The 15,415-nt window shown below is 43.4% G+C and overlaps 2 protein-coding genes across 2 annotated transcripts in view; one reads left to right on the top strand and one right to left on the bottom strand.

Moving 5' to 3' along the window:
* The first annotated feature begins 446 nt into the window (after window positions 1-446).
* eif4a3 (eukaryotic translation initiation factor 4A3) lies at window positions 447-5,951 on the top strand. Its single transcript, XM_076082665.1, has 12 exons — window positions 447-702; window positions 1,078-1,150; window positions 1,258-1,324; window positions 1,416-1,478; window positions 1,574-1,706; window positions 3,333-3,413; window positions 3,490-3,631; window positions 3,732-3,870; window positions 3,950-4,065; window positions 5,247-5,354; window positions 5,558-5,685; window positions 5,766-5,951. Exons 1-12 carry the CDS (start codon window positions 549-551, stop codon window positions 5,780-5,782), a joined length of 1,221 nt encoding a protein of 406 aa, XP_075938780.1. The 5' UTR covers window positions 447-548; the 3' UTR covers window positions 5,783-5,951.
* Window positions 5,952-6,207: 256 nt separating this feature from the next.
* The window catches only part of soul4 (heme-binding protein soul4), a 10,929-nt gene continuing 1,721 nt past the window's right edge, over window positions 6,208-15,415 (bottom strand). The window contains exons 4-6 of the mRNA XM_076082711.1: window positions 14,514-14,655; window positions 7,338-7,521; window positions 6,208-7,141 (exon numbers count right to left, since the gene is read on the bottom strand). Of these exons, the coding sequence (XP_075938826.1) occupies window positions 6,967-7,141; window positions 7,338-7,521; window positions 14,514-14,655 (501 nt within the window). The 3' untranslated portion in view covers window positions 6,208-6,966. The remainder of the gene's footprint in view (window positions 7,142-7,337; window positions 7,522-14,513; window positions 14,656-15,415) is intronic.

The raw sequence follows: 15,415 nt of genomic DNA, 5'->3' as shown, positions 1-15,415 counted from the left end.
TGATCAGGTCTAAAATATGATGGTAGTATTCTGAATACTAGAATATTCTGATATAAAAAATACTAGATTCTCTAAATATAACAATACTCTGAATACAAGAATACTAGATTACTCTGAATACAAGAATACTAGATTACTCTAAATATAAGAATACTAGATTAGTCTGAATACAAGAATACTAGATTACTCTGAATACAAGAATACTAGATTACTCTAAATATAAGAATACTAGATTAGTCTGAATACAAGAATACTAGATTACTCTAAATATAAGGATACTAGATTAGTCTAAATAAAATAATACTAGATTACTCTGTACCATTTAAATAAAACCTCCAGGTGCAGATACACTCCTGACCTCTAGGTGGCGGTGTTCTCCCTCGAGCTGTTTAACCTGAAACACGAAGTAAAGACCGCGTCGCGTACACTCCTACGTCATCAGCGCGACACGTGCCGCGGTCTTTTCTTCCCCGTGTATTAGCAGTTAGCAGTGCAGCTTCAGCGGAGAACGAGTTTTAACGAAATAATACAGATATCTCACAGTAAAGATGGCCGCTACCGGACTACAGGCCAGGAAGAGGATCATGCGGGACGAGGACATGACCAAGGTGGAGTTCGAGACCAGCGAGGAGGTGGACGTCACCCCCACCTTCGACACCATGGGCCTCCGGGAGGACCTGCTCCGCGGCATCTACGCTTACGGTAGGCCGGGGATCCACTCGGGCCTCCTGGAAGAGAGGGTTAGCTCAGGATGCTAAAGCTAACTATTTGTCTCCGTGATGTTTCTAAAGAGTGTTAATTAAACGTAATATAAGTTAATTCTACGTATATTCTTCTCTTAGTTTATCGAAGCTCCAGCTGTGTATCGTTTACTTTAGACTGTTATTAGGGATTTTATAATTCAACTGTTGGCTTTGGTTAGCATTAGCTTTCATGCTAAGTTTACGTCCCGCAGTAAACCGGAAGTGCTGGTTTATTAGAGTTGGTATGTTTTGTGGACTCATGTGAACCAGGTCCCTCTGCTGGTTTCTGAGTCCAGATGTTGTGACCAGAGGTTTCATTTTTTGTGTGTTTCAGGTTTCGAGAAGCCGTCAGCGATCCAGCAGAGAGCCATCAAACAGATCATCAAGGGCCGGGACGTCATCGCCCAGTAAGACTTGTAGGGATCTGTGGGACCAGTGGGGATCTGTAGGGACCCCTCAGTGATTAACAATGTTGTCTAGGTGTTCTCTAACGGTTGGTCTCTGATCTGTTCAGGTCTCAGTCTGGAACAGGAAAGACCGCCACCTTCTGTGTGTCTGTGCTGCAGTGTCTGGACATCCAGGTCAGGGTTCAAGTTTGTCTTTGGGTCCATCCTGAGGATTCTATATATATGTATATTATATGTATATTAATGTTTATGTTTGACGCTGCAGGTGAGGGAGACCCAGGCTCTGATCCTTGCTCCAACAAGAGAGCTGGCCGGGCAGATTCAGAAGGTAGCCCCGCCCACACGGTCACACCCAGCCAATCATCTGTGAGCACTGGGCTGTCCTTGGTTTCTGATTGTCTCTGTCTACGGTGTTGTGTTCAGGTGCTGCTGGCTCTGGGAGACTACATGAACGTCCAGTGTCACGCCTGCATCGGAGGGACCAACGTGGGCGAGGACATCAGGAAGCTGGACTACGGTCAGCACGTGGTGTCGGGAACACCTGGACGGGTGTTTGGTGAGCCTCGCACCAAGACCTGCTGGTCTAGGACGGTTTAACTGAACTGCTTTGTCTTTCAAATCCACTGCCATACACTTGGAATGTTTACAACTTCCCTGTCTGTCTGTCCTCTTGTCTGTCTGTCCGGCCTCTTGTCTGTCTGTCTGTCCGGCCTCTTGTCTGTCTGTCTGTCCGGCCTCTTGTCTGTCTGTCTGTCCGGCCTCTTGTCTGTCTGTCTGTCCGGCCTCTTGTCTGTCTGTCTGTCCGGCCTCTTGTCTGTCTGGCCTCTTGTCTATCTGTCTGTCCGGCCTCTTGTCTGTCTGTCTGTCCGGCCTCTTGTCTGTCTGTCTGTCCGGCCTCTTGTCTGTCTGTCTGTCCGGCCTCTTGTCTGTCTGTCTGTCCGGCCTCTTGTTTGTCCGTCTGTCTGTCCGGCCTCTTGTTTGTCCGTCTGTCTGTCCGGCCTCTTGTTTGTCTGTCTGTCTGTCCGGCCTCTTGTTTGTCCGTCTGTCTGTCCGGCCTCTTGTCTGTCTGTCTGTCTGTCCGGCCTCTTGTTTGTCCGTCTGTCTGTCCGGCCTCTTGTTTGTCCGTCTGTCTGTCCGGCCTCTTGTTTGTCCGTCTGTCTGTCCGGCCTCTTGTTTGTCCGTCTGTCTGTCCGGCCTCTTGTTTGTCCGTCTGTCTGTCCGGCCTCTTGTTTGTCCGTCTGTCTGTCCGGCCTCTTGTCTGTCCGTCTGTCTGTCCTCTTGTCTGTCTGTCCCTGTCTGTCTGTGGTCCCTGTCTGGCCTCTTGTCTGTCTGTGGTCCCTGTACTAGGGCTGGGCGGTATGACCAAAAATGCATATCACTGTATTTTGTAAGATTCTGGCGGTTTCACGGTATATCACCATATTTCTTTTTCAGCCTTAAAGCATTAATTAATTAACCGGCCAGCGAGCGGTGAACAGCTGTTTGTGTGGCGTGTCTTCCGTTCCGTCTCTTCCTGTTTCCTTCACCTACATTCCCCTGGGTCCTAAGTCCCTCCATGTACAGCTTCTTATCACCGTCTATGTAACAACGTACATTTATAACAAATACCACACATATTACAGTAATCAGCGTTGCATATGTGTCTGACCTAAATACCTTTTGTTGTTCAGTCTTTGTTCATCCTGCATCGCTCTGTTCTGTTCTTTAATGTAGCGTTACTGGAGCGACAGACCCTCTCCCAGCTGTTAGCAGACTGTTAGCTAGCTTTACCCAGCATGCAGTTCGGCGGTGTAATTTTATAAATGTACAATTATTAGTGTTACAAATTGTTTATGTGTCACGAACTGTTGTGTCGTGGTGTTTTACTCTGTTAAAGAGCGTTAGTTGTGGGTTATTAATTGTTATAACCATGACTAGGGTTCCCTCTCTTAAGACAACTAGCTCCGACTGTAGCACTCTCAGCAGTGAACAATATATTTTGCTGCCTGTTGAAGAGCGACAGCAGTAGTTTCTATGCACCGGTATGACGGTATATGAAAAATTCATATCATACGGGAAATTAAAACCGGTATTCAACCGGTATACCACCCAGCACTACCTGTCCGGCCTCAGTCTGTAGCTAGATCCCCGGTCTCTGATTGGTCGGCCCAATAGGAAGCTGAGGTTTGTTTGTTTTCTACAGATATGATTCGTCGCAGGAGTCTGAGGACCAGAGCCATCAAGATGCTGGTTCTGGATGAAGCTGATGAGATGCTGAACAAAGGTGAGACTGAGCATGTGCGTGAAGCTGTGATGTCATGATGGTGATGTCGTGGGTTAACCGTTGGCCCTGTGTTCAGGCTTTAAGGAGCAGATCTACGACGTGTACCGTTACCTTCCTCCGGCCACTCAGGTGGTTCTGATCAGCGCTACACTGCCTCACGAGATCCTAGAGATGACCAACAAGTTCATGACCGACCCGATCCGCATCCTGGTGAAACGGTGAGTCAGGAGCCACTGTGATCTACAGTGTGTGCGTGCGCGTGTATATATATATATATATATATATATATATATATATATATCTACCGTGTCTCCGTAGTGACGAGCTGACTCTGGAGGGGATCAAACAGTTCTTCGTTGCCGTGGAGAGAGAAGAGTGGAAGTTCGACACTCTGTGTGATCTCTACGACACGCTGACCATCACTCAGGCCGTCATCTTCTGTAACACCAAGAGGAAGGTCTGTCACCGCAGCTCACATCACTGCAGCAAAGCCTTCTGGGAAGTGGAGTATTCATCTGTCCGTGTGTGTGTTTCAGGTGGACTGGCTCACGGAGAAGATGAGAGAGGCCAACTTCACCGTGTCCTCGATGCACGGAGACATGCCTCAGAAAGAGAGGGAGTCCATCATGAAGGAGTTCAGATCAGGAGCCAGGTAAGACCAGGACCTAGTCTAAGACCAGAGCCTCAGACCAGGGCCCAGAACAAGAGAGACATGCCTCAGAAAGAGAGGGAGTCCAGCATGAAGGTGTTCAGCTCAGGACCCAGAGCTTAGACTAGGACCCAGAGCTTAGACCAGGGCCCAGAGTGTAAGTAAAATGTATTTATAAAGCGCTTTTCACAGACATTTAGTCACAAAGTGCGTAACAGGAGCAGAATTACAAACACAAAGCGTGTAAGGACCAAAAGTTTACATTTAAGACGACACAAAACTAGATTAGGACATGGCATAACAGCATAAGACATGAGTTTAAACACGTGTGAACAGGTGAGTCTTGAGCCGATTGTGGAATGAATTCACTGAATCAGCAAAGCGTGGAGGTGCAGGCAGAGCCTTCCGCCGCCGTGGTGCTACTGCCTCAAACGCTGGGTCACCGCGGGTCTTTAGGCGAGTGCGTGGGACAGGCGGATCATTTAACACGTTTGACCTGAGAGCACGGGGTGAATAAGGGTGAAGTAGTTCAGTCACATATGTAGGAGTCTGACCGTGTAGTGCTCTGTGAGAGAGAGGGAGGAGCTTAAAGTGGATCCTAAATGCTACAGGGAGCCAGTGGAGAGATGTGAGTACGGGGGTGATGCTACAGATCTCAGTTTGCTGAATTCTTAGGCTGAAGAAACGGGATCTGGACAGCTGCTTAACATGGGGGTCAAACTACAGTGATTGGTCAAATATTACCCCTAGATTACACAGGTTGTAGTGGGCAGCAGAGGAGAGTGGACCAATACTCATACTGATCGTAGAGACAAGCTCATCCGGTGTGAAGGCCTCGCTGGGTTTGAATGACAGATGGAGTTGAATATCATCTGCGTATAAATGATAGGACACGTTATAACTTTTTATAATCGGTCCCAAAGGCAACAAATAAAGGCAAAATAACAGAGGCCCCAGAGCCGAGCCCTGCGGTACACCACAGGACAGTGGAGAGGTAACGGACACAAAATCACCCACAGAGACATTAAAAGTTCTGTCAGTGAGGTAAGATGCAAACCAGTCTAACGCTATGCCAGATATGCCAACCCAGTCACGGAGCCTCTTAATCAAGACTAGACCAGGACCCAGCCTAGACCAGGACCCAGTAGTGTATTGATATTCATTGATTCATTGATCTGTTTCAGTCGTGTATTGATCTCTACGGACGTCTGGGCTCGAGGTTTAGACGTTCCTCAAGTTTCTCTGATCATCAACTACGACCTTCCCAACAACAGAGAGCTCTACATCCACAGGTACGTATCACTGAGCAGAAAGTAGTCCCACAGAGAGCTCTACATCCACAAGTACGTATCACTGAGCAGAAAGTAGTCCCACAGAGAGCTCTACACCCCCAGGTACATATCACTGAGCAGAAAGTAGTCCCACAGCCATCACTGTGTGATGTTGGGGGCGGGACCTAATCCCATTGTGTGTTTATAACATGTCTGACCTTCAGGATTGGTCGGTCTGGTCGTTACGGTCGTAAGGGCGTGGCCATCAACTTCGTGAAGAACGACGACATCCGGATCCTGCGTGACATCGAGCAGTATTACTCCACCCAGATCGACGAGATGCCCATGAACGGTACGACCAATCACAGCGAGCCGTGTGTTTTATGAATCAATACCCGCTAACACGTGTGTTGTTTTGTTTCTTCTCTGCAGTGGCCGATCTGATCTAAACATGGATGTCTTTTCAGAAGCCCCGCCCCTTTTACTTCCTGTTATCTCCTGTATTTGTTTTTTTTAATTTCTCGTTAGTTTTAGAGTGTATTTCTCAATTTCACTGTTGAGGTAAAAACAACTGTAAGACACAGATTTGTTTTTGTAAATAAAGTTGTTTTGATTTCACTCAAATGTTTGAAAGTCGTTATTTAGTGCTTTTTATTGATATGTCAATAAACTTCTTCTGTGTAGTATAGTCATAGTATAGTCTCTCACTGTTGGTTGGAGAATCAAAATGTCGTGTTGTGATTTCTTAAATACACGTCTCGGTGAAGTTGTTGAAGGCCTGATATCTGAGACTTATTGATTGTTATGAAAAAACAAGCTGTAGCTTTAATGAGTTGACCCATTCTTTCATATTTAGAGATTCAAATGTCTTCACTTTCAAAACATCAGATTTTATTTTTGACATAAAATTTTACTGTGAAAGGGAACAGGAAGTAGATAAAACTAGTAACAGGCACCAAAAATCACAAAGCTGTTTGGTCTTTTTTATATTGTTTCACATCAAATACTGAGAAAATGAAAACAGCAGAGCTGCAGGATTAAAACCACAGAAGTGAGTTAAAGTCAGTTTGACATGGTGAAGAAATACAATCACTAAATATTTAATATTTCATCATCAAACAAATACCGACTTTAAAAAAAGCTACAAGTCCATCTTTTACAAAAATATTCACTTTCTTTTCTCGCTTTAAACTGAAACTACAAACAAGACAAACTGCAGCAGCCGGATCGGACCAGGACCAGATCCTGAACCAGGAGCAGGATCTGGACCTCGGAGAGGATTTATCTAAATGTTGAAGTGCTCCGTTTACAGTCTGATCGTCTGTTCAGGTCGCAGCCAATCAGAGATGTACTTCCTGTTGATATGACAAAAGATCATATGAATGTATGAACCAATGGGATGTCAGTTAGTCAGAAAGGCATTCTGATTGGACGGAAGAGGCAGGGGGCGGGACTTTAGTGTCAGCTGTTGCTAACGAACACAAACTTGCTCTGATTGGTCACTTTGAGATTTCAGAGTCCTGTTAAAACAGAAAGTAAAAACAAATTAAACTGCTCTACAGGAAGTGAGCAGATCAACACCAGCCAATCAGAGAGGGAGGAGGAGGAGCAGAGCATGATGGGAAGGCGGCGTCTACAGGTTGCGTCTGATGAACCAGATCTCGTTCCTGCGTCTCGGGATGCTCGGGTTCTCGTAAGCGGCGACCATGTAACCGTCTCTGTGGAAGTCGTCGCCAACGCCCAGAATCTCCCACAGAAGGTCGATCTGACGGGTCAGCGTCTCCTCTGTGGTCGACCCGAAGAACGTCCTGCCAGCCAATCAGAGAGCAGAGCATCATCACACACCATGAACGCACCACAAAAAGGTCTGAAGTGTGAATTTAATCCATTGTCAGGATTCTACTGGTTTAGAGCTGTAAATCAAGAAGTCAACAGGACGATAACTGTGATCACATATTGGATTAAAACGTTTGATATGAAGCACCATGATGATGATGTTCTGACCTGGCAATGACTCTGATTGGCTCTCTGTACACAATGGTGATGTCGGAGTCGGAGGGCCGGGGGGGATCGGTCTGAAACTCTGCGGGCAGGAAGTAAGAAGTCTGGACGTCTTTCTTCAATGTGTTTCCGTCCTCCATCATGTGGATGTTAGTGACCACCGGCACCGTCATCCCCAGATACCTACCTACAGACGATCAATACGCACCGTCATCCCCAGATATCTACCGACAGACGATCAATACGCACCGTCATCCCCAGATACCTACCGACAGACGATCAATACGCACCGTCATCCCCAGATACCTACCGACAGACGATCAATACGCACCGTCATCCCCAGATACCTACCTACAGATGATCAATACGCACCGTCATCCCCAGATACCTACCTACAGACGATCAATACGCACCGTCATCCCCAGATACCTACCTACAGATGATCAATACGCACCGTCATCCCCAGATACCTACCTACAGATGATCAATACGCACCGTATATATATATACATTTGGTTCATAGATTATTGATCAGGTTAAATATAAAGTGTGTAACTTCACAGTTTTCTCTCTTAGAACAATTCTATGTGTATATATACACATGTATATATATATTGTATATATACAATATTGTGTGTATATATATATATATATATATATATATATATATATATGCTAATGTATATATATACACACACATTAGCATATATTGTATATACCTGTATATATACATCAGTGGCGGGTCGTGCATGTTATACCTGGGCCTTCTGTGCTGTCCTACTACAGATGAATCACCTCCTAATAACCTCATGATGACGCATCAATCCAGCAAACCTGCAGCGGATCCACGCATTCCACCACACAAGAGCACGAGCCATTCAAATAGTATTCATGAAAACGACCCGATAGACAAATGAACAGTAACGTTACTATGTAAACAAACAAACGCAGTTTGTCTCTTACCGAATGCTGTTCACTTAAAGACAAACTCCATCCTCCTTTCTTTGTTCAAGAGTTTAATCCCAGTACATCGTCTCAGTTCCAGTAAGAAGTCCTTCTGGATTCATGGACGCCAGTGATGACAGTCGAGCCTCCCTAGTTGTATTTCGCCGGTCTGCTGCGGCCGGTTTGCAGCGGGGCCGGGATCCCACCTCCGCCGGCCAGCGCAGACCGCACGCCGGGCTGCGGTTGTGGATCTGTTTCCCTGAGAACGTGCTCGTTGAGTTGTAGATCAACTTGAGTTTTCAAATGCTATGGCGTCCTCAGGTTAGCGTAGCATAGCTCCAAACACCAAGAGCTCAATTAAAATGAAACACATTCCCAGACATAACATGTGCAACGCTTCTCCAACGCTGTCAGCAAGAAATACCGTTCATACAAATCCTTTTCCTGGCTGAGTCAGGCTGCCAGCTGTGGTTGACTGACCATTTCTTACGATGTCCAGCTTTTCCTGAAATGTCTTTCTTTCTTGAGAAAGGCGTTGTCAGTAACTCCACCACTAAATCTGTTTCTCCTCCTTATTCAGCCATTGAGTGTTAAAAAAACAAAGTTAGGTACTAGGGAGTGATCTATTATCTATGGTACATTCATTGATTTATGAAAATAAAATCAGGTCTATGGGGTGTCACGTATGTAACCCATTTTTCCCAATACGACAAAAATTGTTCCAGTTTGTAGTTGACAGATGCTGTTATCTTCTCCATTTTGTAAATGTCCATTGTAATGTTCATCCATGTGTTCAGAGCGGGACTCTCTTGTGACAACCATTTCCTGGTAATAGTCTTTTTGCTGGCCACCAGAAGTACATTTATTAAATATTTGTCTCTTTTTGACAGTGTTTTAGGTAAATATCCAAGATACATGGTTTGCATTTTGGTTTCCACATCCTCTCCAGCAAACAGGAGGGTTACTGTCATAGTGGCATTTCTGAGAGGGTGTAATAAAATACCTTATCACATTTTTCCAACCAAACTCTCTGCATGTCTGCGAGCTGGTCCACTTCCATTGAGTTACTGTTCCTCCCTCCTGCTCCCATTTTGTTTTAATATAGGAGGTTGAATGTGTTTTAAAGTTCAACAGACATTTATATATACATGAGATGATTTTACTGCCTATGTCTGAGTTATAAGCTTTTCTAAACAGTTCTATCAGGTGTGTACTCTTAGTCATGTTTCTCGTCTTCGTATTCACATAATGTCGCATCTGCAAGTATCGCTAGAAGTCCTGTTTCTCTAGTGAGTGTTTCTCTTTAACAGTTTCAAAACGTAGCAGTGTGCCTCCTTTCATTATGTTGCATATGGCTCTTATTCCTGTAGCTGTCCAATCCCTAAATCTAGCATCACATTTATTTGGTGTGAAGTCAGAATCATATGCACACCATTTAAGTGTTACCATATCTCCCTCAAGTTTGTGTTCTCTTATGATGGTTTTCCATACTTCAGCCATGTATCAGTAGTGTTTATGTGACTTTGTAGATTGTTATCAGTGGGATTGCCTGTATGGGGGTGGAAGTTATTTTCTCTTCAATGTTTTTCCATTGAGCCTTATACGATGGGTTGCACCAGCCTATCACCGCTCTCATCTGTGCTGCTAGATAGTAATCTCTAAGAGAAGGTAGGCCCCATCCCACCTGTTCTTTAGGTGGTTGTAAGGTTTTGAGACGGACCCTGGGTCTTTTACCTGTCCAAACATATCTAGATAACATCTTGTCCCATTCATTAAATTGGTTTTGGTTCATCTCTATTGGTAGAGTTTGAAATAGAGACAGTAGTCTGGGCAGTATATTCATTTTAATGGATTCAATCCTTGCCGTGAAACTTAGGAAAGGAGTTCTGTTCCATCTCGCTATGTCTTACTTCATGTTTCTTATTAGTGGATCATAGTTATAGTCTGCAAGTTTTGTAAGATCTTTTGTGATATTGATGCCCAGATATTTGAAGGATGTTGTTTGCCATGCAAAGGGGTAGTTATGTTCAGTTTGTCTTGGTGGGCTATGGTTCTATGAGAGTAACTGGGTTTTGTCCACGTTAATCTTGTACCCTGATAGTTTGCCATACTGTTCAAATGACTGCATCAGTTTAGGTAAAGAGTATGTTGGTTGCCCCAGGTAGACCAAAATGTCATCTGCGTAGCAGGACAATTTGTGTTCCGTCCCTTTAATAGTAATTCCTCTAATATCTTAATTTTGTCTGATGTATTGAGCTAGCGGCTCCAAATATAATGCGAAGAGTAGTGGTGACCACGCACAGCCCTGTCTTGTACCTCTTTCTAGATTGAAACGGTTTGATAAATATGCGTTGATTTTAATCCTGGCGGTGGGATTGTCATATAATGCCTGAATAGTTTTAATAATTGTGTCTTGTAGACCAAATCTGTGCAGCACTCTATAAAGAAAAGTCCAGTTAACAGAGTCAAACGCCTTTTCAGCATCTACGCTTATCGCTATTGCTTCGATCTTATTCTTTTGTATATGATCCATAATGTGTAGTGTCCTTCGTATACTATCTTGTGTTTGGCGCTGTTGTATAAAGCCCGTCTGATCATTATGTATCAGCATGGGTAAAAACTCCTCTAATGGTCTTGCCATGATGGAAGTGAATAATCTATAATTGATATTTAGAACCGATATTGGTCTAAATGATCCACATTCCATTTTATCCTTGCCTTCTTTGGGAATAGCTGAGATTATTGCTTCTGTCCAGCTGGGTGGCGTTTGCGCCTGTTTTAAAGCCCAGTTCAGTGTGGGACGTATCACCGGGTCAGCTCGTTTATAGTCCTTATACCACTCTGCCGTATAACCATCCCATCCTGGAGACTTGCTTAATTTTAACCTACTAATTGCAGATCTTAGTTCATCTTCCTATATATCTGCCGTCATTCTTTTATTTTGGTCTTCATTTAAAGTGGGCAACTTCAGAGCATTTAGAGAGCTATCAATGTGGGTTACATCTCCCCCTGGAACTTTACAGTATAGATTTTTGTAAAACACTTCAAAAGCTTCCTGAATTTCACTTAGTCGATTTTTTATCACTTTTGTTCTTGGATCCCTAATTCTGTGAATTGTGTTCTCTGCCATCTTCTTTTTCAATCTCCATGCTCGTATTTTCATTGATTTGGATCCACTTTCATCGTGTCTCTGTTTCAGAAACATTGCATTTCTCTTGATTTCTTGTGTAGTGAAATTGTTAATCTCATTCCTAATTCTTCTAGTTTCCACTAATGTATCTTTCGCTAAACTCAATTTGTGTTTTTTTCTAATTCCTTCAGTTTGTTGTACAGCTCATTGTATTCCTGGTTTTCTTCTTATATGAGGACATTGCTATGATTGTCCCTCTCAGGAGAGCCTTTAGAGTATCCCACAGAATGGGAGGTGAAACCTCTCCATAGTCATTGAATTCCAGGTAAAGACTAATCTCTTTTCTAATTTGTTTCTTAACATCCAGATCATTGAGTAAACTTGAATTCAGTTTCCATGTAGTACTCTTTGTTCTCAAGTTAAGATCAACAGAGAGGTATATACGTAGGTGCATGGTCACTTAGATCTATTGTCCCAATCCCACAATTGTTTATTTTATCCTTATCTTTTCCAAATGTTATGAAATAGTCTATTCTTGTGTATAAGGAAGTGGGGGGGGGGCAGAATAATAAGTGTAATCCCGTCTGTTAGGGAAAAGGTCTCTCCATATGTCCATTAAACCAACCTCCTCACACAGTGTGTTGACTTTCTTATGGACTTCCTTTCATGGGTCTTCCTACTGGAGGAGTCTAACTTTGGCTGTAGGTGTATATTTAAGTCCCCCCCACATATCAAGAGGCCTTCTGTTTCTGTTGTCATGATATTGGTGATTGTCTGGAAGAAACCTAGATGTCTTCCTGGGGGTGCATATACATATATGAAACAGAGTGACAGGATTCCATCTATATTCCCTCCTACCAGAATATATCTGCCCTCCTTGTCTCCCATTTCAAATACTTTTTCAAAATTGAGTTTGCTTGACATAAGGATAGCAGCTCCTCTCCTATGTCCTGACTGATATGATGAGAAGAACACATGAGTGAAGCCCATTCTCTTTAGGTTTTCGTGCTCTGTGTCATTTAGATGGGTTTCCTGTAAATATGCCACATGTGCTTGTTCTTTCTTCATCTTAGATAATATTTTACTGCGCTTAATTGGATTCAAAAGTCCATTGACATTAAAAGAAATAAGTTTTACTTTGTCACTCACCATGTGTGTGTGTCTGTCATTGTATAAACGAACTTATCAAAACGGACCTTAATTGATCTACTCCCTGAACAAGAACAAAGAAACATACATGAAAAAACAGGAACACAAAATGTGATTCCAAGGTTGGGGTCTCTACTAGATGACCCTGGGTTGAGCTGGAGAGAACCTCTAGCTGTGAGGGTCAGCCTCTCCTGACTGTGGGTCGAGGGCCCACTGCAGCGTCCAGTGTCCATTGCACGAGGGAAAAGAACCCCTTTGTATTCCTCCCATGTTTATATTCTCATTCAAATGGGAAAAAGGAGTGTATGTCAATAAAGATCACATAAAATAATATAACATGTTCAATATGCATCCCTCAGATTGAGAAGCACCGTCAGTTTTAGATTCTATTCAGTTTACCAACATTTGTGAGGTTAGTCAGAATGTATGGCTCTTCTGGGGGAGGTGAGGGCTGTCTTCTGAATGCCCTCAGTCTCTCCTGGATACTCTTGTCTCGCTCTTCTCTTGTCCTCTGCTGTGTCCGTCCTCTCACTGCTTCCCAGGCGGAGCGGGACAGTTGCTCAGCTAGGCTCTCCCTCGGTGTGATCACGCTGACAGGCAATCCTCTGTCTTTCATATCTGCAGTCGCCTCTTCCGCTGACTGGTCCAGCCGCGTCTTCGTCTTCGTAAAACACTCTCAGTTTAGCCGGGTACGGAGTCTGGAAGCGGATCTGTCTCTGCTTTAACGCTCGCTTTGCTTCAGAATATTTCTTACGATTCTGCAGAACCGTTGGGGGATAATCTTGGTCGAAATATATTAGTCTCTCGTTCAGAAGCACTCTTTTCTTTCCCCAGGCCTTGCGCAGAATCTCTTCTTTGATTTTGTATCGGTGGAATCTGATTATTATTGACCGTGGCTTGTCTTCTCTGTCCCCGGTAGGTTTGGGGGCGAGCGCCCGGTGCGCCCTCTCAATACCAAGGTCTGTAGTTGGGGGATGGGGGGGGGGGGGGATCTCCAGCGTGTCACGCATTAACTTTTCCACAAACTCCACCATAGACGACCCCTCCGCTCCCTCGGGAACATTATAAATCCTTAAATTCTCCCGACGTGATCTCCCGTCTTGGTCGAGTAATTTGTTTTCCTGTTGATCACTTTTATCATCTTGCCGTGCACCTGTTCCAGGTTTTGAACTCGATCTTCCACACTTCCGATCCGTGTCTCCGCCTCTGCTATTTTTTGGTTGATGTTGGCCAGCTCGGAGGAAATATCATTTAGCTGATGTTTTGTGTCTTTGCGAAAGTCCCGCATTTCTTCCAGAACTTTCGTTAAACTTGCCGTGTCATCTGGCTGAGAGTTAGCATTAGCACCGCCATCTTGTACATGTGTCTGTGAGCTGTTCTTTGTGTTTTCTTCATTTACGGGCTCTCCAATCCTGCTTTTTTTGTTTGTGTCCTTTTTTCCCCCATTGTTGCCCCACTTACCAGCCGGAATATTCTCGAAAAATGTAATATTTGATAATTGATAATAATAATAATTTGATAATATATTGAAGACAGTAGCTGTGCAATGAGAACATAAGATAATGGGAAAATATTATTATAAATTATAATACATGTAGTGTATTTAAGAAAAAATATTAGATTACAAAATAGCTATAACTTTGTGATTGTGTTTAGGCCAGCAGAGAAGGCCTTGAAGGCCCTGATGACCCACCACTGATATATATTATATACACTAATATACATTTATATATATATATACTGTATATACACACAATATATACATAGCTAGTAACTAAATATATATTTACAAAGTAATTTCACGTGTAGAAATGAATCCACAAATGTGTTCATCACTTTACATATAAACATACAACATTGTTACATGTTTACAGTGTAAATTATGCATATTTTATTTTACGCAACACAAATACATGGGAGTGGGCGGGGTTAGCGTGAAGTGTGCGGAGTCTGACCTTTAGAGTTCTCTTTACAGATGAAGCGCATCAGTTTCATGAAGCCCAGAGAGATGCTCTGTTCATACAGATCTTCTGCTTCAGTCACACAGGCCCAGTTACCTGCTGGGTACAGACGCTCCTCATAGAGAACCTCCTCCATCTATAGGGGAAGAGAGGGGGGAGTCAGAATATATATATAGAACCTCCTCCATCTGTAGGGCTTCTTTAGTACTTAGTAGAGCATCTTTAGTACTTAGTAGAGCACCTTTAGTACTTAGTAGAGCACCTTTAGTACTTAGTAGAGCACCTTTAGTACTCAGTTGAGCACCTTTAGTACTCAGTTGAGCACCTTTAGTACTCAGTAGAGCACCTTTAGTACTTAGTAGAGCACCTTTAGTACTTAGTAGCGCATCTTTAGTATTTAGTAGAGCACCTTTAGTACTTAGTAGAGCATCTTTAGTACTTAGTAGAGCACCTTTAGTACTCAGTTGAGCATCTTTAGTACTCAGTAGAGCATCTTTAGTACTCAGTAGAGCACCTTTAGTACTTAGTAGAGCACCTTTAGTACTTAGTGGAGCATCTTTAGTACTTAGTGGAGCATCTTTAGTACTTAGTAGAGCATCTTTAGTACTTAGTAGAGCACCTTTAGTACTTAGTGGAGCACCTTTAGTACTTAGTCGAGCACCTTTAGTACTTAGTGGAGCATCTTTAGTACTTAGTAGAGCATCTTTAGCACTTAGTAGAGCATCTTTAGTACTTAGTAGAACACCTTTAGTACTCAGTAGAGCATCTTTAGTACTTAGTAGAGCATCTTTAGTACTTAGTAGAGCACCTTTAGTACTTAGTAGAGCACCTTTAGTACTCAGTAGAGCATCTTTAGTACTTAGAGCATCTTTAGTACTTAGTAGAGCACCTTTAGT

The sequence above is a fragment of the Anarhichas minor genome, unplaced genomic scaffold (assembly GCF_050575085.1).
Source record: "Anarhichas minor isolate MPS153535 unplaced genomic scaffold, ASM5057508v1 ptg000100l, whole genome shotgun sequence".
In the NCBI taxonomy this organism is placed as follows: domain Eukaryota; kingdom Metazoa; phylum Chordata; class Actinopteri; order Perciformes; family Anarhichadidae; genus Anarhichas; species Anarhichas minor.
Note: the sequence above shows the minus strand (reverse complement) of the source record. Positions and strands in the feature narration are given on the sequence as shown.